The 23,752-nt window shown below is 50.3% G+C and overlaps 1 protein-coding gene across 1 annotated transcript in view; it reads right to left on the minus strand.

The window, feature by feature from the left end:
- Positions 1-85: 85 nt before the first annotated feature.
- GNB1 (G protein subunit beta 1) overlaps positions 86-23,752 on the minus strand; it is a 74,500-nt gene continuing 50,833 nt past the window's right edge. The window contains exons 2-11 of the mRNA XM_036999578.2: positions 23,561-23,663; positions 18,886-18,924; positions 17,197-17,303; positions 13,408-13,471; positions 12,340-12,502; positions 6,042-6,108; positions 4,390-4,591; positions 3,337-3,553; positions 1,966-2,081; positions 86-1,732 (exon numbers count right to left, since the gene is read on the minus strand). Coding sequence (XP_036855473.1) covers positions 1,975-2,081; positions 3,337-3,553; positions 4,390-4,591; positions 6,042-6,108; positions 12,340-12,502; positions 13,408-13,471; positions 17,197-17,303; positions 18,886-18,924; positions 23,561-23,617 — 1,023 coding nt within the window. The 5' untranslated portion in view covers positions 23,618-23,663 and the 3' untranslated portion in view covers positions 86-1,732; positions 1,966-1,974. The remainder of the gene's footprint in view (positions 1,733-1,965; positions 2,082-3,336; positions 3,554-4,389; positions 4,592-6,041; positions 6,109-12,339; positions 12,503-13,407; positions 13,472-17,196; positions 17,304-18,885; positions 18,925-23,560; positions 23,664-23,752) is intronic.

A 23,752-nucleotide genomic window follows, 5' to 3' on the forward strand; every position in this document is an offset into this window, starting at 1 on the left:
CAGGCCAGGGCACTGCCCCCACGGCCAGTCAGTCAGGGCCCCCGAGGCAGGCAGACGGCCCTGCAATGAACAGCACGCCAGCGTCCCTCATGTCAAACCGCTTTATTACACCTTACATCACATACAGTCTAACAGAGTATCTATCTTGCATCCAGCTTCCTTGCAGTACACTGACTTTAAAATTAAATACAAAAGATGGAAGGGCAGGGGTGCAGAGCTCTACAGGTGTCAATGGGAAGAAAAGGAAGGGGTTTTGTTTCTACTTTCTGCCAGATCCACCAGACCTACTGTGTGCTGCCGCAGAGCTCTGTCCGGGATGTTGCAGAGGACAGGATGGAGAAGCCACTACTGCTATGGGGACGGGGTGCAGGCCACGACACTGCCGTCCAAGCTCTGCTGCTCAGCGCTGGCTGGGAACAAAACCAGGCGCCTGCGTCTCAGAAGCCTGACCCACCTCTGACGCCATGGCTTGCTCCACGGGGGACAGGCCATGAGGAACTGGTAAAGAGGAAGACCAGGGTCACTGTTCCCTGCGCTCCACTCCCTGAATCCCCCGGTCATTAAGAACAGGACTTGTTTTTTTAAAGAAACAAAGAGAATAGTGACTTGTCCTGCTGCTTAAGCGTGTGGAGCTGCCTGCGGCTTTGCCTCGTGCGCAGAGGAGCAACAGTGAGTAGACAGAGCTGCATGGCCACAACTTGAAAGAGGTTATTTCTCAAAAGAAAAAGAACATCTAAGGACTGAGTACTAAATGCATTAGTGAGCATTTCTACAGCATGCGATTATTCTAAGAGTAAACCACCCAATATGGCAAAGGATCCAAATCTTTTAAAATTTAACTTAGAAAGTTTGAGATCATTATTTTCAAAACATTGATTTGTACATGGTTTCATACACAAGTAACTGACTGCAGACCCAAGCACAGGGCGGGCACTGCCCCTGAAGGCAGAGGGTCCCGGCGGCTGGGGTGGCCTGGGTAGTGTTAGGCTATTGTTAGGAACCGCCTCCACCTTCACAGGAGACCCGGGTGAGAGTCAGAACCGAGGGCCTGGGGAGCCTGGCTGGAGCCCCTGCCCCCTCACGCTTCCCTCACCACGTGTGCCGGGCTCTGCTGCGCCTTAGCATCACTCTCTGTGCCACGTTTGTGCACAACTGTGCGACACTAGACAAAAATTAAAAACTAGGGACTAAATTACATCATTAACAATTTCAGAGGGGCTGCACCAGACCCTCTTTCTCTGTCAACTACTGAACATAAAGGAATATATTTTAAAAAGAAAATATGAATGTTTGCAAAATCCTGTTACAAACACGACCTGAAATTTAGAACTGATTACAAGATAAAGTCCTCAGCTTGTTTTGCGGGAACATCACAAACAAGGTCACTGATCTAAAGTCCAAATAAACTAGGAAAAGGTTTCTGTCTCACAATTATACTCAAGTTACCTTCTGGTTAACAACTTTATTATAGTATTTCCTTTTAAATTCACTCAAGACAAAAAAGACAACAGAGACAATGGTCCAGGAAGGAATGCACACCCTGGGCTGCGGCACAGACTCTCCTCGTGATGGGAATTGTGCTCTTGGTTCAGCAATAAGTGAAGGAAAAAGATCTTGCCCTTTTGAAGTTCTGAGGGAGGGGCAGGGCGTCCACATTAGTAGGGTGGATTGGAAATGCTTTCACTGGGATGCTTCCAGGTTGGAATGCTCTTCCAGTCACCACGGTGTCCATCTGGCGTGCAAGCAGAATAGAGAGACGTGTAAAGGCCACAGTGCATCAAAGCCGCCTGCAGCTGGGGCTGTTGCCCACCCACCCACCGTCTGTGTTTGGGGCAGAGGGACCCACCCCTTCAGGTTGATGAGAATGCTTACCTTCCCACAATGCCAATCTACATCAAAATTAACCCCGAAACCGGAAGCCAAAAATGCTAGAGCACGCAGGGAGGGGCAGGGTTGCTCCGTTACCTGCTGGCATTAGTTCCAGATCTTGAGGAAACTGTCCCAGGATCCCGTAGCCACAGCCATCCCATCGTCGGTCACGCCCAGGCAGCTGACGCGATTGTCATGCCCGGCCAGGACGCCTGGAAACAAATGGCCACAGTCACCCCAGGGCCCAGACCTGTGCCACCCGGGGGTGACGGGACACTGTGAGGGCTGGGCAGCAGGTCCCTGTGATGCCTCATGGCTAGGAGGAGGCACCAGGAGGGAGACAGTGCCTGTTCAGGGGGAATTCAACGGAAGCCCACCCTCCTGCCGTCCAGGTGAGGAAGGGTCTTTTAGAAGCAACATGGACATGCCTTTGTGGGCGGAGACTCCTGGAGCCCCTGGTCTAAGTGTGTCAGGGTGATGACACACACATGACTAAAAGGCACAGGCACGCACGACCAGTGAGCCGGGGCCTCCCACACCAGCTCCTAAGTGTCATCAAGTAGGAGCTTGAATAGAAGACAGAAGAGAAATGACAGTAAATACCCAAAGCATGCCAATCTTGGGGCAGTAGAAAGCCAGGCAGTGGCCGCAGACTGTCCTTTGTGTGTCTGTGACCCTGGGGGCCTGGCACAGGGCACAGATGCGGAGACGAGGGCCACTGGGCAGCACAGCGGCCCCACGCTGAGACGTGGCCTCCACAGCACTCAAAAGGCTGTGCCTGGAAAGCCCCAGGCCGAACATTCCCACCCTTGCAGAGGCACCTGAGGGCTGCTCTCTGAGCGCTCCCCAGCCCCGCACTCATGTCACAGCTGAGGAGGGACCAGCCAGCTGCACGGAGCGCCCACGACCCAGGTGGAGAGGACACTACCCAGAGTATGAAGCTACAACCCACAGGACCCAAGTATGCTCCCTTCCCCCACCCTCCCAAGCCCTGACCCAAAGAGCTGGAAGATTCTCAGTATCAATTCAATCACCTGAATGTCCATACTTAATACACCAGTTCTCATCTTTTGCACAACGGTGTCTTCATACACCTGACTTTGAACCTCGGACTTTATGCTCTCCTGGGTTACGCCTGCCTGACTCTGCTCCACACTTAAGAGCAGATTCCAGCCATGTGCTGGGGCACACTGTGCAGTGCACCCTCTACTGCCTCCCGTAGCTGTCCATGTGCACCTCACAGGCATGTGGGAGAAGGGTTGGCGCTGCGCATTCCATACACGGGACGGCCAGGGCAGGGGTGCAGTCGCTGTCTCTCGTCTCGCCTCTGGGTCCTGCCATGAGGCCTGGCAGATGCCCGCCACACAGCACCTTTCTTACCAGTCCAGCTGAGACAGACCTCAGCATCTCAGCTTCCACGAGTGCATCCATCCTGAGACAGGAGCCAAGTGCCCCACAGCCACCTACCTGCCCTGTCGGCTTTGAGTGCGTCCCACACGTTGCAATTGAAGTCGTCATACCCGGCGAGGAGGAGGCGGCCACTCTTGGAGAAGGAGACGGAGGTGATCCCGCAGATGATATTGTCATGGGAGTACGTCATGAGCTCCTGATCCGCACGCAGGTCGAACAGCCTGCAGGTGGCGTCGTCAGAGCCAGTGGCAAATGCATTGCCGTTGGGGAAGAACTAGGAAGAGAAAGCACACCGACAGTATGCAAAGGCACAAAACCAGGGCCAGAAACACGACTGCTGAGCAGCAGCAGGGCTGCTGCCGTCATGGAGAGAGCAACTGCGGGCTGGCCCAGGAGGACGGAGACGCCACACCTCCCTGGGAGCCGGGGGCCCGGGAACCGAGTGTGTGGGCCTGTGCGGCAGGAGCATGCGGCTCTCGGACACTGGCTGTCTTCCCCAGAGTAGGTGTCACACCATTATTAATCTCCCAGGAGATGCGGGGAGGTGCGGCCCTGGCCGGGCTGTGCCTCCGTGTGGCCGCAGCCACAGTCAGGCTCACCTCATGGAGGAGGGTGGGGAGGAGACCCCTGCCCAACCAAGCAGACATCTCCTCACAAGACAAGGCCCCTCAAACCAGAGCTATGGAGAAGGGGGGAGGCCCCTTCAACTGGCTGTGCCCGACTGGAGTGGGACTGGGGGGTGCCTGAGAGGAGGTTCCAGCTCGAGGTTTGGCCTTGCCCAGAGGGGTCCTGACTGGGCAGGTCCTCCGGCTGGCGCGAAGCCCTGTGGACGCTAATCACTGGTCTGCCAGGACTGCAAGCAGGGCCCAGTACACCTTGGCCACATCACCAGTGTTTGAGATGAATGTTCAGGACAGAATTATGGGCTTCGCAAGAACAGATCACATCACACCTCACCTTCCTACCAACAGGGACATTTTCTGTAAATTAGGTTGTATTTGTATAGAAAAGAGAACATCTAATCCTCAAAACATTTCAGGACCTAACAGTGTGCACTGCCATTCACAAGAAGCCATCTGACTCGCTGTGACGGTGAAGGCCCCGACTCACACAGATGGCATTGATGTCAGACTCGTGGCCGGTGAACGTCTGCCGGCACATCCCTTCTCGCACGTCCCAGAGCTTGGCTGAAGCATCACAAGCACCAGAGACAAACAGCCTGGTGTCGGGGGCGAGAGAGAGGCTCATGACATCCCCGGTGTGGCCGGTGAATGTGGTGGTCTGCTGGCCGGTCTCGATGTCCCACAGGGCACTGAGGGAGGAGACACGAGAGCCGGTCACCCACTCCCGCAGGCCAAGTGACCACCGCGCCCCCACCACCCTCACCCCCGCCTGGGCCACAGCAAACCTCTGCGTTTTTGCTTAACACGAATCTGAGTCCTGTAATGTGACTTGTTAGGAAGGAAAACAAAGCAAATGAAACAGACCAGCACGAGGCCACAGTTTCAGGGTGACTGTGGCCTGTCCACCAATTCAACCGCCAACAAAGAAGGAGCCTGTGTGCCTCTGAGGCAGGGACACTCAGAGCCTGTGCCACACACTTGGACCCCATGTGGCTCACAGGCAGCAGGAAGACCCAGACGGGGCAAGAACATGCTTCATCTGCAGTGCCAGCCCCATACCTCCTGGGGCCACCGGCTAGGGCAGAGACAACACCAGCTAACAAATGGCTCTAAGTGACGCCAGGCCCACACCCCTCCTTGAAGTCACTGGCAGGAGATGGGCACATGGCCCTCAGCTGTCGGGGTAAGCAGAGCACATGTGCTCTGTGCTGTGACCCCAGAGAGTGGTATGGACACCGCTAGTCCCCTTCAGCCTCACAGGAAACGCACATTGCAAATCCAGCCAGACTGTTTCAGCAGAAGCTGCCCAGGGGGCTTCCTTCTAGGGCTGAGTGAGGAACCACAGAAATGGGGCAAGACATTTCCAGGCTGAAAAGAATTCTCCAAGAAATGAAAAAGCTTAAAAAAAAAATCTTAGAATAAATTCTTTCAAAAATTGAGTGTCGATATAAAATTTACACAAAAAGGACACCTTATAAAACAGGACAAGTTGGGTAAGGGCCAGAACCTGGCAGGGGCATGCCCCACCCTTGAGGGACGCAGCATTGTGCTGAGGCCCAGCCAGCCTGCTCCGGGCCACACAGTACGCCTCAGACACCAGGAGGGAGAGTTCAAGTCTCAAATGATGCATAAGGTAACTAACCACCTGGTCCTGCAAGTTATATGCTTTGGTGCCCCAGATGAAAATAACCCAGTGTCCACTTCAGTGGGTTTCCATCTACAAGTAGGCGAGAGCTCTGAGGAGCAAGCTGTTTGACATGGTCCACCAGCAGCTGTGCTGTGCTCAGCACCCGCAGGGACAGGGCACTCCCTAAGAGAACTGCAGCACACAGCCCCCAACGGCGCTGGCCTGTCCCCCCACAGAACAAGGTGCAGGGGAGGAAGCAAACAGGTGTTTCCCACAGCACTGTGGGTTCAGGGCCCATCAGTCGGTTCTCAGCCACTCCAATTTACACTTTGAGCTTTAATATCTATGAGAGACATACTGGGCTCGTGCATCACTCACTGCACATGTTTGAAGTCTCAGGGCTGTTTCAAATTAAAGACGGCCCAGCTAATGCCAAGAACCTTATTTTCTGTACGTCGGGAGCTGTGAGTGAGGCCAGTGGCATGCAAGACACATGGGGCTCAGGTACTCACCAGGTGGTGTCCCCAGAGCTGGTAACGATCTGATTGTCATCCAGGAAACGACAGCAGGACAGGTACCCTGGAAAGATCCAGACGATGACCTCAGGCTACACTACCCTGACGCACCTGCCCTACCTGGTGTGCGCTTAGGGCGTCAGGCAGGGCAGTTAGCCCACTGGCTGGGAGGAAGCTAGGTGGGGAGGCAGGCAGAAGGGCCCACATAGCCTTCCCGGCTAGCCCTGCGGGGTGCTGGGGGCAGGGCCTCCTTGGCCTTCTGTAGGAATGCCCCGGGGCTCCCTCCCCACCCCTCCTCTCATCACAACTTTACACCAGCAGTGGTAGCACTCAGCCGGGAGTAAGGGAGCTCACCCCGGGCAGAAGGAAAGAGAGCAAAGAACGCAGTGAAGATGTCTGCAGAGGCCCCGCACGCTGCAGGGGGCCTGGCCAGCACCGCACATGGGCGCCAAGCAGCCCCGGGCCCAAGCGGAATGGAGACGGCAGTGTGGTGGGCTTCGGCCAGGTGGCCTGGGGCTGCTGCCTGCCCTCCCACCCCATGGGTGCTGCAGAGCTGCGGCCAGGAGATAGCAGGCCCGCTGTGGGGCCCAGGCCTGGGCCACTTCTGGACCGAGGAAAGGTACAGCAAAAACCCAGCTTCATGCACCTGCCCATTAGGGTGTACTGGGTTGGATCTGTGTCCCGAAATGTAGGCGTCTGCTTCAGCAGAAGTGATCTGAGAGCTGCGAGTGCAGGTGAGCAGAGCTATGCCCTAAAGGTGTGCCCAGCGGGCTACCCAGGAGCTCAGCTGGCGGGCAGCCGACGCGAGGCCCAGCTACACTGCAACTCCCGTGAGGGGCCAGCACGCCCGTCGGGACTGCGCTCCTTGGCCCTTCTTGCAGTGCACATCAGAGCCACGTGCGATGCTGCGAGTCCCAAACCAATGCTAAGGACACGCGGAGGCGAACCACGGCAGGGCTCCGATGCGGAAAGTGTAAGAACACAGGGAAAACAAGACACTCAGCTAACGAGTGTCACCAAGAGGGCTCCCACAGGAAAACATACTTGACATGAACACCCCAAAATATGAGCTGTGAGGAGTGAGGAGTGAGGAGTGACACGAGGCTGTTGGGGCCCCTGCCCCCTGGGTGCTGAGGGTGCCTGTCCCCAGGAGGAGGGGCCTGGGGTGGGGCTGGGATAGCCTTCGGTGCTCGGTGTCTGTGTGGTTTGTACTTTCAAAGTATGTACACGAATGTTACTTTTAATCAAAATCAGGGTTACTGGCTCATAATCTTGTAACTCATCTTTTTGGTCCTTCTGTGTTTATACTGAGGGAAAAAGAAGATAACCAGGTAAATATTGTTTTTTTACAAAAAAAATTTCTTCTCCCATGAAGGAAAAATGGAAGCCAACTTTTTTTTTTTGCATTTCTCCATTTAAGTAACACATCTGGCTTGGCATGGAAGCCAACTTTTTAGTTAGGTTAACAAACAAATACTGAGCATCAATGCTCAATAGCACCGTGACAGGGCCCATCACACACAGACTGTGGCCTCTCCAGCCTAACGGGCCTGGTGGATGGTGCAGATGGGCACATGTGCACCAAGCATCCCTATGTGGCCAACTTGTATGAGGGCCCAGCAGCCTCATGTGCACGGAGTCTAGGAGATCCCATGCCCCAGGAAAGCTGTAAGAGGTCGTCCTGGGAAGCAGGACAGTGGCTTCAGTGTGCAGGCCTTGGCCTCAGAAATACCTGGGTTCAGTCAGTACCTGGGTGCCGGCAGCTGCCAGCAGCACCAGCGCCTGAAGCTCCCATGAGCCCCATGCCCCACGGTGACTGGGCTGGGGGTGCAGGGTCGTCTGTGCTCGAGACGAGCTGGGAGGCACTGTCTTTGCTACTGCTGAAGGGTGAAAAGATCCCCAGGAGCTGTGTGTGTGCTATGGGGAGGTCACCTCAGGAGCAGACACCCCCAAGTGTGGGGGGCTGCAAGGGGGCCGGCCCAGCTGTGCTGTTGGCTTTCAGAGCCTGCAGAGAGGCAGCCCCACCAGAGGGGGCCTGCCGCATCACAGCCCAAGGACAGCAGCGGCAGGGTGCACGGGGGCCGTCCTGCTGCGGGCGTGGGGCTGCATGGGTGGTTAAGAGAACAGACGGCGGTAAGTGAGCAGGGAAGACAGGCACTCGGGCCACGGACCCCAGGGAAGGCGGAGGCGCTGTCAGGCGGAGTCCCACAAAGGCGGGACGTCCTGGCGGCAAGGTGCCACCCTGGGGCTGGGGCCCGAGCGGCAGACACGCTTGCTTCTCTGCTTGGGCCGGCTGCTGACCCACGGGGCCGACGTGTGCAGAGGTGGGACGGAGCACCGGAGTGCCAATGGCCCAGCTAAGGAGACTTATCCCCAGACCACGGCTCCAGGGGCCGGAGAATCACTTCTCCACAGAATGTTTCCTGCAACAACGTATCTACTGGTGACAAACCAGAAAATGCCTAAAATGTCCAACAGGGACAAATTAGTGCGTTGTACAATGGTACTCTTTGCCACTTTAAAGACAACACTGTAGTTCTGGGTGAGATTGTAGGTTAAAAACACAAAGGAAGATCACCAAGTTATTTCTCCAATTTCCAGTGAACATATGTGGGCAGTTTTTCGCCCTGGCCCACACCTTGGACAGCACGGGGCACCAGGCCAGGTGTCGCGCCAGGCAGCGGGGGTGGGGGTGGGTGGGGGGGTGAGGTCCAGCCCCAGACTCGCCTGGGCTGCACAGGTGGCTCCAGTGGGACCAGAGCAACATCCCGCTGCGGCCTCTGTTCTCGGGTGGGAGGGGGCTTTCAGCCTGGAAGTGGGATGTGTGCAGAGTGGCAAGTGAGATGAGGGCTGGAGAGCATGTGCTTCAAGAAGTTTGGTGAAAAAGAAACGAGCTAATGATGTCCATGAAGATCTGAAAGGGGGAAATGCCAAAGAGTTTCACTAGGAGGAAGTGTCAAAGCTAAATGATGGACTCCAAGGAACACGTGGATGGACTAGAAGGGTCTGTGGACCCACCCTCCAGGTGGCAGGGGTTCTGGCAGAGCTCACCACCACCAATCCAGGCAGCTGGTCGGGGTGGGTATGGAAGCCACTGGAGCAAAGGCGGGCATAGCCAGGACTCGTGGTGACCACAGGAAAGGTGGGGCTGCAAGGGGGCTCAGCTGGTCAGGTGAACAGGAGGCTCCAGGGCCATCCAGAGGGGAGCCAGGGCAGGCACATGCCCCATCCAGAACGGCCTGGGGAGCCCCACACCAGCAAGAGGCCAGCGGCCAAACCCCAATGACAGTTGTGATATCATTACATGAGCAGGAGGATCGTAAGTTTCCCAGACTGTGACCACAAAAAGTCAAACAGACACCATTTAACTAACAGCCAAGAACAGATGCCCACGAGCAGCCCAGCTGTAGTGCCTGGAGTTAAGGGGGACACCTTTCCTGCCACAGCCTATTTGTTGGCGCCTGTCAGAAATACAGTCATCCGTGGGTGATGGGCCCAACCCACCACACGTGCATGTGGGTGTGACATTCAGCCTCTGGCTGCAGAACAAGCTGCCCCTAGAGAACGAGTCTGTAGCCGCCACGGTGGATTCTGGCAGGGACGAAAGGCAGTCAGTTCCTGAACAACTATGCCATGCTACACCCAGGAAAACTCTGGCTAAACTCTTAATAAGAATGTTTATGCCTCTGTGACCACGCTGACTAGAATGATCTCAGGAAGGAAGTGTGTCTACAACTGCCATGTGAGGCTAAGGAAAGGACACATATTGACTTTTCATTAACCCGTAGGGACATGCTCCAAGAATAATCTGTGACACTAGGCTTGATACAACTGTCAGAAATGTGTTTTTAGGGAATTACTAACTCCTCAAATATAATCTAATGCCTTTGTAATTACTATTTTCACTAGAAGAGCACTTGGGAAGTTTTATGCATAATACATATATAATAATGATAATGATAATAATAATAATAATAATAATAATAATAATAGTAGTGGTAGTAGTAGTAGTCGTAATAATTGTTCCCCCTCTATCACTGGCATTCATCCCATTAACCACCTCCAGAGGGCATCCTTTACTTTGTAAGACAGAATCTTAAAATGCAAAACACCAAGACAGGAAGAAGGTCATCTGACATTTCTCTCTGAAATACTGCTAACAGTCTCCAGGCTGTATGGCCCACTCCAGAGAAGTCTGTCTGCCTCACGCAGGCCCTTCCCCTTTAGGGGAGCTCGTGACAACAGTGACCTGGGACTGATCGCCAAGAGCCTCATTCCAGATGCTGACACTGTAGGCAATTCAGTCTTCGTGATGAGCGACGCAGCTATGAAGGACTCCGCCTGCCGCGGGACAGCACTAAGGTGGGTTTTCTGTGCAGCTGAGTCTCTGAGATCCCACAAAAACACTGCCCAACACCACCTCGACAAAGAGTTCTCATCTTAATCCTCAGCCAGAGAGAAGATGCGTGAGCGATGAACCCTAATCAAATGGATGTGTGGGAGGCCGGAGACAAGACAAAGACAGCATGTCCTCAACTGTGTCTCAAACTCACTAACTGTTCACACCTTTACCCTCTGACTAAGCCAATAAACTGAAATAATATCATAAAAAGCTAAGTAACCCAAAAGAAGGCAGTTAAGGAGAGCAAGCGGTGAGGTGGTGGAGCTAACCCGTCTGTGCAAACATCAGAGGAAACAGAAGTGAGCACAGCCAATTTGAAAGGCAGAACCCTTTAGAATGGGGACCCAGCTACACACTGCCTACATGGAAGTCTTAATAAAGGCAGTCAGGTGGAAAGAAAATGGGCGGGAGAGAGTACACCGTGCAGCCAGCCAGCCTGTGAAGGCAGGAGCGGAGGTACTGCCACCAGATAAGGTAGACTTCATGACCAAGAGTAAGCCGAGAGAGAAAGAAGGGCTTTTCACTGTGGTAAGAGGGTCAATTCATCAGAAAAATACAACAACTATACATGTTTATATTTGTACTAACAGGGCTCAAAATGCAAGAAGCAAAAATTGACAGGATAAAAGGGAGAAATAGATAAATTCACAATCAGAGAGTTCAACATCTCTCTCTCTTCAATTCACATTCACACGAGAAGTGAACCGTGTCCAAAGCCTTGCTCTCATCAGCACCCTGAGAATGCGGCCAAGCAAGTGCAGCGAGGCCTGGGTTTGAAGCGCCCACCGCAAGGTCACCGTGACACACCATTTGCTCCCTTAAAAACAAATCTTAATAAGCTTAAAAGAATTGAAATGATACCAAGTATGTTCTCTGGACATAATGGCACTGAATTAGAAATCAGTAATTAGTTATCAAAAAAACTTCAGATACTTGAAAATGAAACATACTTCTAAACAACCCATCAGTCAAACAAGTAATTAAAAGGCTATTAAAAATATTTTATGCTGAATGATGACATAACTATAGCCATGCATACAGGGAAACTTAGAGCTTTAAGTGCTTACACTGGGGAAAAAGTGAAAGGTCAAAGGTTCCACCTTAAGAAGCTAGAAAACTAAGAAGCAAGCAATCCCAAAGCAGGCAGAAGGCGGGAACAATGCAGAACAGAAATCAATGGGTTACAGGAGTGTATTTGTAGAAGAATATACTCTTAACTGGACAAAATTATTTAAACAGATTGCTCGACTGCAGTCAGAACAGTTATTATTTACTCTATTAATTTTGATAGTTTCTTTGGTTGCATATGAACTGTGAGCCTAGGAGGGTGTAATTTTGAGGACTGAGAATGTAACCACAGAAGTAAAATACTAGGATGAGACCCTCCTTCTCAGAAACACTGTGCGTTTCATTATGATTTGTAACTGTCACAGGTGAACTAAACTCGGCAAAATAATGCATCCGTCCACACTTACAGCTGGCTGTGCTCCAAAGACCCTAACAGCCTACAGGCTCTCTTCTGCTTCCTTTTCAACAGGAGTGCTCGTTGGCATGAAGTGTGTCAAGATGATCAGCAGGGACATATATGCACCTATGTACACACACGCAAACTATGTCGATATAAAAAAAGAAAGGTGGCTGCCAAATATTAAGGGGGTGACCTCAGTATCTGACGCCCTTGAAAATGGGATAAGACGGAGTGATGTCCAAAGATTTCTCACTTGTAAAGGCCTATTAAGGCCTGCCTTTGACTTCTTTTTCAGAGTACTTTATGGCCATTATTGCAACCAATCTCATTAGATAATTACTGTGAAGATGTGAGTGTCCAAAGCATACAATGCACACCAGGTAAATAGCTTCTACAAGACTGAGGTCACAGATGAGAATGTGTACCTGTGTGTCCAGCCAGTTCACGACTCACACGCACATTCCCTTCGCGAGTTTTCAGATTGTAAATGGAGCAAATGTTATCCAGGCCACCACAGGCCACATAGTTGCCAGAAGGGGCATATGCACAGGTCATGACCCACGAGGAACGCAGAGGGATGGCATGGACCTAAATGAGAGAACACAGACGAAGCAAACATACTCAAGCTCAAACTTGTTAATTTCTGATACTGATTTTATTTCTAGTCCTCAGCTCCCACTGCATAGAAGGGACAAAGCACAGTAACAACCAAAATCATTTTAGTAATAATTTAATTAGAAATCAAGCCCTGCATGCCAGTTTTATTGAAGTTGCAACTCACAGTTCTGTGGGCACCTAAGTAAAAATGTAGCTTCCTAACTGGAATTATACATTAAGAGGAAAACATTTACTCGGTCTATCTAAATGGTTATAAATTCATTACAAAACAAAGTATTTTTACTGCAGAAAGATAAACTTCAGGTACTGTGTAACTCATCTTACCACATACCTGTAGATATGTGCTTTAGACGGATATGTTGTAAATACTACAGAACTTCATACACTTAATATTTTCCAGTAAAATACAACTGAATTTGATCTTTTATGTATGCTTGGACTAATGATAGTTTTTCATTCAACACAACTCAGATTACATTTTGTAAAGATTAAATTTATACTTCAAAATACAATGTCTTTTAGGTTATCTCTTGAAAAAACTAGTAACTAAATGAAAAGCTATATTTCTGCATTTTTAAATAAAATATGAAACTCCCCAGACTGAGCTAAAGTTAGGGTCCTGGTCTCCTGCAAACATCAGGGAGGAGCTACCTCTCACCTGCTCGGCGAGGGGATGGCAACCCACAGTCAAGGAGATGAGTGACGCGCTAGCCCGTGACGCAGCTTCTATCTGACCTACACCACCTTATGCTAAAGATGAAGTTCGCAGTGATCCCCCTCCCTCTCCTGTGTCAAAAGATTTACATAAGTGAATCCAGAGTTTAAAAACCCACCTTTTCCAAATGGTTTTCAGGGAAGGGATTCTGAGCCCCTACCTTGTTTGTGGTGTAGCTGTCCCAGATGATAAGTTTACCGTCCTGTGAGGCGCTAACTAGAAGCCTGGAGGGAGGATACAAAAGCAGACCTGTCAATACAAGTGACACCTGAAAACTAAAGTCCAGGGACTTTGAGCATTACATGTGCTTGAGACAAAGCATGCTTATTTATAAACAAACAAACAAAAAGCTCTGTTAGGCCAACTTTTGACAGCATGAAAAGGGACTCCCACAGGTAACAGTGCAGAGTGAAGGTCGGATCGCCGAAGCCACCCCACTGCTCAGCTGACAGGTCAGCTCGCCAAAACTGCTTCTGTTTACTTTCTGTTCATTATAAATCAATAGGCATATAGGTCTTTCTAGAGCCAAAGCTTGCAGAAAATATTTAGAATATAATTTTCTGTTGTGTCTGACACAAAGTCTACATGCAAAGGAATAATAAGCTTTTAGATATTCCAAATTTGAGACATTTTTCACCAAAAAAAGAAAAAAAACTGGGGTCCTGGTCTCCTACAAACATTAGGGAGGGTACCTCCCACTTGCTCTGTGAGGGGATGGCAACCTACAGGATGACTGCCTGGCCGAGTAGAGGGGATGAAGTCCTGCATTTTTTCATGACGTATCTTCTTGCCACTGGCAACCGTGCTGGTAAGTCTGGGAACTGTGCTTCTATCTGCAGAACCGAGGCGGGACACTGCAGAGCTGAAGTGGACCAGGGGCAAAGGGACTGTAGGGGAGAGTGAATTTCAGGGCCACAGCTGCTCAGGTCTCTTAAGGAAAGCTGTCCCTCAGAAAGCTGCCATCTTCGAGGAATGGTGAGAAAGCTCTGGTCAGTTCTATGCAGACACATGTCCCCATGGCAAACAATGACAGGTCTCATCACACCGCGTGCCTGACACACACTCCGTGACAAGGAGTCAACGGCGGATCTGGCGAGGAGGGAGAACACTGCTGTGAAGTCCACTGCAGACCTAAGCTAAGTGCGGGCTCTGATCCTATTATTTTTCAGATGCCATTTCTTCAATTCCTGCATCTGGGTTCAAGTTGTAACCATACTAGGCACCTAAAAGTCTTTCCACATAATGGAGTAAGGTTCACTCTGCTGCTCTACTTGTGTCCGGCCCTTCCAAGCACAGGCGTCGAACATAGCATCAGAGCCGATGTACGGAAGCTCTCCCTCTAGGAGGGTCACCTTTAGGAAGGTCTCCTGCTCAGAGAGCTTAGTAGTTGCTGACTTGGGGCTAGAGAAATGTTAAGCTGTCTGATCCGCCAGAAGGTGAGAGAAGACACCCCTCTTAATCCCAGACAGGATAATGAACTGGGTTCACTCCGCCTCTTAGAGCTTTCAGCCGCTCACAGATCAGTTATGATGAGGTGCCACCCATACAGGACACAGAGGCAAAAGCCAGGGAGGAAGTCACGGGTTGCAGGACACTGAAAACAGAGGCCAATAGGGGTCCAGATGCACATGCCCTGGCCCTTCACTCACTCAGAGGAAGGAGGGCTCTCCAGCCTAGCTGGTTGAGTTGCGTTTCTCTCAGTTATAAGAAGCCCTCAGCAGACTTTAGAATTGACTCGTGTGACTGAAAGAGACTCAAATGTTGTAAAAACTAGAATTTAAGTATAAATGAATACATTATAATACACTGATATACCATATCACCGATGCATCCTCAACATACACCAACACGTGCATGCCACCACCTCTCACTGTGGGCCTCCTGTAGTTCTCAAAGTGCACGGTCTGAGAGCGGCTGTGACTCACACAGCTCTGACAAAGGAATGAGCATTCACAGATTGGAGCCTGAAGCATGAGAAATAAAACTCAGCGTGACAGCTTTTGCTTATGACAGCAGGAAATACGAAGATGGCTTAGGCAAAATGTACATGCACAACTTTAAAACACTTTGGACTCTGAAGAGGCAAAAATTTGGCTATCCAGAAAACACGCCTATCTGGAAAAAAAGATCTCTGAAAGGCTCTAGATAGCAAAGGTCCTCCCTGATACCATCCTCTCTTTTGTTTACGGTGGTAAAACAGAGCCCCCATGTCAGGGCATCAAGACACGACTGCCCGGTGCGAGGAGCAGCTTGAGACACTGACCATGCGCAAACCGCCCTGTCCAAGAAAGAGGAGGCGGCCAACACAAACCCCGCCGGCCTCCCATGGAGCCCCAGGCTGCCCTTTCTTTAGGGGGACTGCGCCTGATCTGGTGCTGTTCGTTCACGCCCTGTGGCTTTTAAAGCACACTTCACGCCCAACCCACATGGACGTGAAGACTTGCACGTGGTGATCGGGAACCCTGGCTTGGAACCAGCACATGCCCTCCACCTCACCCTGGGCCTTCTCCTCATCTCCAGTGCTCCAGCCACACACCTGCCTTAGCGCCTTGAACACAGCTGCCTGGAGCCCCCATTCACTCTCCAGGGCACAAGGGACACGTCACCCCCACGAGAAGCCTTCCAGACTCGCCAGCTACAGCATCACTTAAGGAGCCAAGCCAGCTATGAGGCTGAGCACCGGGTCAGGGCGGGCCTGGGCCCAGCTACAATACTAGTCAGGACGCCGATCTGCAGACGGAGGAAAAGCCTCAGAGCTAATACACACTGTTTTGTTACCATCTACTTTTGATAATAATTCTATGGTGGACTGATTAGTAAGGGCAGTTTTCTTTCTTTAATTCTTTCTGATTACTGCCATCATTAAAGTGCTCTAAGTCAGCTCTCATTTGCATTTGGGATTGTATGGGACACTGTACAGAACAAACTAAAGAGAGTATTTTGTCCCATAGCTGTTTACACTCTAAAGCAGACAATTCCAGGAACAAAGAGAAAACCACGCAGAAAATTCCTGACAATTAAAACACACACACAAAAAATGCTACTCAAAAAAGACACCTGAAGAATCAAATTAGGTATCTGAAAGAACATGTTGTCACAAAGTCGCACTGCCTTCATTTAGCTACTTGGGTGTAGAAGAGGAGAGATATATTTTCCAGAAGCCTGTCAAGGAGCAGGAAATGAGTGCTGAGCAGGTACACGTCCATGAAAAGGGGGTAAGGGGGCTGAGGAGCCCTGCAGACAGAGGGGAGCTCTGCCTGGAGGAAAAGCAGCTCCACCAAGGGGCGGGATTTAAAGTAGAAACAATGAGCCCATGAAGCGAACTTTCTCTTTAGGACAGCAGATAAAGGAAGGTGGGAACAGGCCAGGGGAGGGAATGGTGACAGCAGTGGGGACACATGTTCTTGTGTGTCTGACACAGGCTCCAAAAAGGAAGCCAGCAGCAGACCCATGCTCTGCACACGCTGTCCCCCCAAACCCGCACAGGCTGGGGTTTGGTGACCGCTGAGCCAGGGCCCTGAAGCACAAGAGGGTATGTATGAGCCGAGAAGCTGTGTGGACAGCTGGAAAGGCAAGGAGCCACAGCAGAGGGGGCAGGTAACTCCCAAGGCCACAGAGGTGCTGTGCAGAGGAGCTGGGAGAACAAGGGTGGGGAGGAAAAGCAGGGCTAAGTGAGCAGCCTCCTGGGGCAGGAGCTCATCACCAGCCGGGATGGGTAGAGGGAGGAACGCCTGTGCACGTGCACCTGTGGCTGCACACCTGTGGCCACACACTGTGCATATATACCTGTGCACGCACACCTGTGGATGCCACCCTAGCCAGCCCAGAGTGCTGAGGCAACTTCTTTTTTTTCTTTACACATCACAGCAAATGAGTTCAGATCACTTTTCCCAAAAAAACAGAACAATCCTTAAATGCGTCAAGCACTGTTTAGCTCACGCCCACACACCTGGAATCCGTGCCCCAATGCATGGCATAAATTTTGGCCAAGTGCCCCCTCAGCGTTCTCCTGGTGCGCATCTGGATTCTTCCCACTGGGTCGATGTTGTTTGTGATCTTAAAAATAAAACTACAAATTAATATTCTGGGACAAAAAGGTAGCCCCTGAGGTCTGTTCTCCTTCATGTCCACCATCCTTGCCAAGGTCCTGCCACTCACTGGCTGTGTGTGTCCACCCCATGCCTGCCATCACCCAGGCAGCTCTTCGCCTTCGCCGTGCCTGCCCCTGCGCACCCCCACCTCCCCTCCTCTCATCAAGGCCACTGCTCCCCCTTCTCTCCAGGACCTGCCTCTCCCCTCACCTCTAGGGCAGGTGTGCAGTGGGGCCCACCCCCAGCAGCACTCCCACTGTCCCCGCCTTCTCACTAGCTGTCCATCCAGGCCCAGCTCCACCTACCCCTCAGGCCTTGGGGATCCACTTCAGCACAAGCAAGTCCCCGCCCCACGCTGATGCCCGCTCATGGTGCGCAGGCTCTGCGCTACTCTGGACGGTTGTTAGAATCTACTCCACACCACTGCAGCTTTAGGGCACAGGGCTGTAGGTGGAAACCTGCTAGCTCACGCCCACAGCTAAAAAGCTGATACCCAAGACTTTGGGCTGACAAATGGAATTAAGTGAATAAATAACTGGGTTTAAAACCTGTGGAGTCCAAGGGTACCTGAGAACTCAAACTGAGGTAATTCTATGCAGAACAATTTTTCTTTAACTTACTTTTTAAACCCAATGAAAGCACATTCCCCTAAAGCACCAAGATAATGTCTTCAGTGTCAGTGTATTTTTTTTTCACATTTCTGTTCAATTCTTTGAATGAAAAAATATTTTTAAGAAGTAAATTCACTGTTTTAAAGTGTACAATTCAGTAGTATTTAATCTATTTACACTGTTGTGTAACTAACCCCTCTGGTTCCAGAACATCCCATCACCCCAAGAGGAAACCCCCTAGTCGCAAGCAGGCACTCCCCATTCCGGACCCAGCCCCCAGCAGCCACTTGGCTTTCTGCCTCCGGGGCTCTGCCTGCTCTGCATGGGACGGCAAGGAACCACGGGCCATCCGACCCTTCGCGTCTGGCCCGCCACCGGGCGGTGTTTCCGAGGCCCCTCCTGCTGCGGTGCGGCTACGGGCCATCCCGTGGTGGAGCGACAGTCACACCCTACTGCACACACAGAACAGGCCCCGCCCGCCTGCAGGCAGGGTGCTGGCTGCTCCCACCCCTGGCGGCTGGGGATGTGCACCAGTTAGCGGGATTTCTGGGTGAGTGCCTAGAAGCAGAATTGCTGGGTCTTGATTTACGTTTAACTTTTTGAGGATCTGCCAAACTGCAATAGAAACGAAAGCTCTGAGGCAGACTTTGAAGGAAAGGAGCTTCAAAATACATTATTTTAAGACTGTAATATTTTACAACTCTGATGTCTGTAATAGTAAGTAATGATTTAAGGCTTCTGAGGTATTTATTCTTCATCTAAAAAAACCAAGTCTAGCGTGAGAATGAATTCTGATAAACATGCCTCAAGCTTTTACATCCCCCCACGCAGAGGCAGAGAGGACCGGAGCAGAGCTCACCCCAGGGGTGCCAAGTGTAGGCACCACCACACACCAAGCTCTACGCCAGGCAAGCGGCTGTGTAAACCGGTTCTTACCTGAGAGAGAGTTGCATCTGCACACGCTTTTCTAGCATCCTAGGAAATAATGACAAAGAGGAAATTAGTAACATTTCAGAGCCATTCAGTCCTGGGTCCTCACACCTATCTCAGAGTCAAAGGGAAAGACAGAGTGCAGTATCCTGTCCTCCCCTCTGACACACACAGCCCAGGGCCATCTGCGGACTGTCCAGGCAGCTCAGGGTACTCCAGGTCACACGACACAGGACAAGTCACATGTAAGCACGTCCAAGGCCTGCACATCATCTCATCTAAGCATCCCAACCCCCTGCAACCCCAGGAACAAGCCCGATTTGGGAGGACCACACTGGAAGCGGGGTGCACAAGGCCTGCAGAGCAGGGCACTATCTCTTCTGTGCTGTCCCACAGACCCACATGCATGCATCTCACTCTAACAGCTCAGGAGCTGTGGGTGCTGAGGACCTCCCACCTGGACCTGCTAACTGAGGACTTCACTGTCAAGCCAAACACTTGCCAACACTAAACTCTATGGGACAGAGCAAAGCATCTGGAGCCAAGACAGTCAGATCCAGGGAAGACCTTCTGGCCGCTCTATCCAATTATCTGTTTCTCATCTATAAAGTGACCTTGCAAATCAGGTAAGAACTACAAAGGGATATACTAAAGCAAACTGAGATTTTTTTACTGTGTCTAAGTGATCAATTATTAGAAAATAAGTCTTGAAATCTTCATGTTATTTTCCACAAATGGAAAGCCATACATTATGAAGATGATACAACAGCTTTAAAAGGGCCAAAATTTGAGGGCAGGTATAATTTCAAAGGAAATTACAACAGTTTCTAGAAAAGAATCATTTTCCTTATGTAGTCATCTGACCACCTGCTCTCAGAATGGCCCTGGCCCCATGACAGTGTCTACATACACTGGAGTATGGGGGTACAGGGTGTTAGGGAAACACTCTTAGGGACAAAACGCCTCCCTGCTGATTAATTTTATTTCATGAAGCTAGTGGCAAGATCTGTCAACTGAGAAGATGGAAATATATTCAAAGAGATTGTTACTATATAAACGTACCAAAGATCTAGATTCCAAATTCAACTTTAATTAATCCTGTTAGTATTAGAAGGCATTCTTCTGAATTCTTAGGTAATTATGTAATTAAAACAAAAATTAGGTAACCAAGTATTTCTATGCCAGTACCTAAATTTGGGATAAGGAGCAAGTTGTGGGGGAGTCCTAGAGTAGCAAGCTTTCCATCTGAATCCTGTCTGCCAAGTGCTGGGTTTAATATTTACCTAAATACCAGCCTTGATATTATATATGGCTTTTAGTTTTAAAAAAGAATAACAAGAAATTCAGATGGCCAACAGACACATGATAAGATGCTCCACATCGCTAATCATCAGAGAAATGCAAATTAAAACCACACTGAGATATCACCTCACACCAGTTAGGATGGCCACCATCCAAAAGACAAACAATAACAAATGCTGGTGAGGATGTGGAGAAAGGGGAACCCTCCTACACTGCTGGTGGGAATGTAAGCTAGTTCAACCACTGTGGAAAGCAGTATGGACGTTCCTCAAAAAACTAAAAACCTAAAAATAGAAATACCATTTGACCCAGGAATTCCACTCCTAGGAATTTATCCTAAGAATACAGGATCCCAGATTCAAAAAGACATATACACCCCTATGTTTATTGCAACACTATTTACAATAGGCAAGAAATGGAAGCACCCTAAGTGTCCATCAGTAGATGAATGGATAAAGAAGATGTGGTACATACACACAATGGAAATATTATTCAGCCATAAGAAGAAAACTAATCCTACCATTTGCCACAACATGGATGGAGCTGGAGGGTATTATGCTCAGTGAAATAAGCCAGGTGAGGTGGAGAAAGACAAGGACCAAATGATTTCACTCCTCTGTGGAGTATGAGAACAAAGGAAAACTGAAGGAACAAAACAGCAGCAGAATCACAGAACCCAAGAATGGACTGACAGTTACCAAAGGGAAAGGGACTGGGGAGGGTGGCTGGGAAGGGAGGGAGGGATAAGGAGATTAAGGGGCATTATGATTAGCACGCATATTGTCGGGGGAGGGGGGGCCACGGGGAAGGCAGTATAGCACAAAGAAGGTAAGTAGTGACTCTGTAGCATCTTACTACGCTGATGGATGGTGACTGTAATGGGGTATGTGGCGGGGACTTGATAATGGGAGGACTCGAGTAACCACAATGTTGCTCATTTAATTGTCTATCAATGATACCTTAGAAAAAAGGAGAATAACAAGAGTTCTTTTTTAATGGAAAAAATAAACCATGAAACTTAAGCAACTTCATCTTGGTCAGTGTCCAAAGATTAACACAAATTTCATAATGTGCTGAATGACCCACACCAGTGGTCGTGGTATGTCAGCTCCTTGTCCTGTTTGGGTACTTGTCAAACACAGAGGAATGCACAGCTAGGCTGCACCCTCCTCTTCCCAGAAGCCCCCCCCGCTAGGCCCGGGTGTGGGGCAGCAGTGCTGGGGGCCTGTCCCGGGTGTCTTGCTCACCTGCACACGCTGGCACAGTCGCTCTTGGACAATGTGCACCAGCACATTTCTCAGAGCTCGTCCTGACCCTCAGTGAGCCCATGCATTTTAAGACAGGCCGTGTTTCATTCAGCGCCTGTCTGAGAACCCGTATTCCCTCACAAACATAATCAAAAGTAGGATGGGACAGTCCTTCGGGGTGTTTCAGTTTGAAAACAACCCAGGAGGAAGGCAGCCCTGCTAGGGTCACTCCCGTGCCATCCCACCACGCCCTGCATCCCTTAACAAGCACAGTTCCTTGGGTCTTTCAGAAAAAGGGTGTTTTACCCATATTTAAAAGAAAAGTCTTCCCTCCCCATCTGGCATAATGGGCTCAAACAGCTGCTGCCACCCGTGTTGTGCCAGGACACAGCACGGTGCCTGGCTTCAGAGACAAAGCCTGTGGGGACGGGTGTTGAGAGGGCTGTGTGCTGGGCTGCCCCCTGGGACAGTGAGCCGGGAGTCAGAGCCCCGTGAAACGCAGGAACACATGAGGTGGGCCATTCCATGCTGGACACACGGAATCCCCAGGACTTAGTACCAAAGTAAGGATGGAAAATTAGAAGGATTTATTAATTACATGTTTTTAGATATACTGGTTCAGGTACAGTTTGTTAAAAATTGGTTCTACCGTGTTTTTTTTTTTTTTTTTTAACTTTTAAAAATTCTGCATATGGCTCACAGGACAGCGCCACTGTCTGGGAGGAAGAGGACTCCCACATCCTACGGGGTAACCGGGACTAAAAAATGGGGAGAGATGCAGCACTGACTTCCAGCTTTCACTTTTTCCCCAAATTTGGATGTCTTTCACTTCTGCCATACAAACTTTCCTCATCTGCTATGAACAGAATCCACTATTTAGGAACAACTTGTGAACAACTGATAGTTGTTAGGATAACAAAATTCTTATTTCTATATTCTGGAGGGTCAACAGACATATACAAGTCTGATGGCAGCAAACCTGTCTGACACTAAGTCCCCCTCATTTTTGTTGAGCTTCAGATATTTTAAATGTAAAGATTTGAAATTCTTACAGTAAGAGAACATGTTTCCTTTTTGGCCATAGATCCCAGGTAACTGCACGATCTTTTCTGGAGTTCAATAAATGGTCGTCAGAATGGTGCCGGTGCTTCAGTCTCCAATGATCACCAGGCTCTGAACATCTAGCCAGCTATTCAAAAGGAAGTGACCAGGTTCCACCCTACAGTGGACTCAGGAAAAACCCTGGTGTTCAGCTATGTGATGTGAAACGATGGTCTGAGGGGCGGCTCAGAATCATGGACAAACCCAACCACCCATCGGAGAGCGAGCTCCTGCCCCCAGTGGACGCACGCCAGCACGCGGAGTGAGGCCGTGGCGCCCTGCCCAGGCTGCCTCGCCTCCTGCTCCCCCTACCAGCAGGCTGGGAACACAGACAGCTACCTGTGGTCCGTGCTCCTCAGGGGGCACTGAACCACTGCGCCACCTCTGGAACCTGGAGGACAGTAGAACTAACTCCTTCAGACCAACGCTGCCTCCCTTTTTGGAAATTCAGGGTTTTGCAACACACCATTATGCACCAGTGGCAGACTGGCATTTAATGTGTCAGAATGCGGTGAAGTGGCTCGCTGTACAGGGCCATTCAGCTATGCACGGCTTTTTGTCTTCAAAGCCTATCAAAAGGGGTAGAGTCCAGGAGCCACCCCCAGGAACACCACTTTTCAAAACTAGGAGTCAGACGTGCCCAGAACACTGTTTGCTGTTGTTCATGCTTCTTCTGAACAAGTCCCTGTCCTCCACTGAGCACAGGGTCACAGGCAGACGCCACTTCATACAGGGACAAAGGATGTCATGAAGCTAATTTCCAAGACTAAGAAAAAGGTACAGAAGACGTCCGTTCCTTCTATGGGAACCCTGTAGCACACTCAAATAACAACAGATTAGAAAACAAAATCCTGAAAGTAACGTAGCAGGCCAAATACCTGATTCTAGAAGCAGTACATCGTGGGCCAATTAAGTTCAATTTCAAGGCAAAACACTGACTGGATTATTCTGTAGCCCATCTTTCCCCAAACAGATAGCACCCAACCCAAAATCCAAATGAATAGCAAAAACTAAAGGGATGCGGTACGCACTCTGATTTGGTTTTTAAGCTGCTCGGCCTCCTGCCGCAGCTGGTCGAGCTCACTCATCTTCAGACCCCGGCACTCTTCAGTGCGGCCTCAACGAGTCTGAGATCTGAAACAAATTCAAGCACCAAGAGTTAATAAATAATGACTGGGTAATTTAATGAAAAGGAAACTGAAATTTTGAGAGCTGCAGTTTCA

This window comes from Manis javanica, chromosome 4 (assembly GCF_040802235.1).
Source record: "Manis javanica isolate MJ-LG chromosome 4, MJ_LKY, whole genome shotgun sequence".
Lineage (NCBI taxonomy): Eukaryota > Metazoa > Chordata > Mammalia > Pholidota > Manidae > Manis > Manis javanica.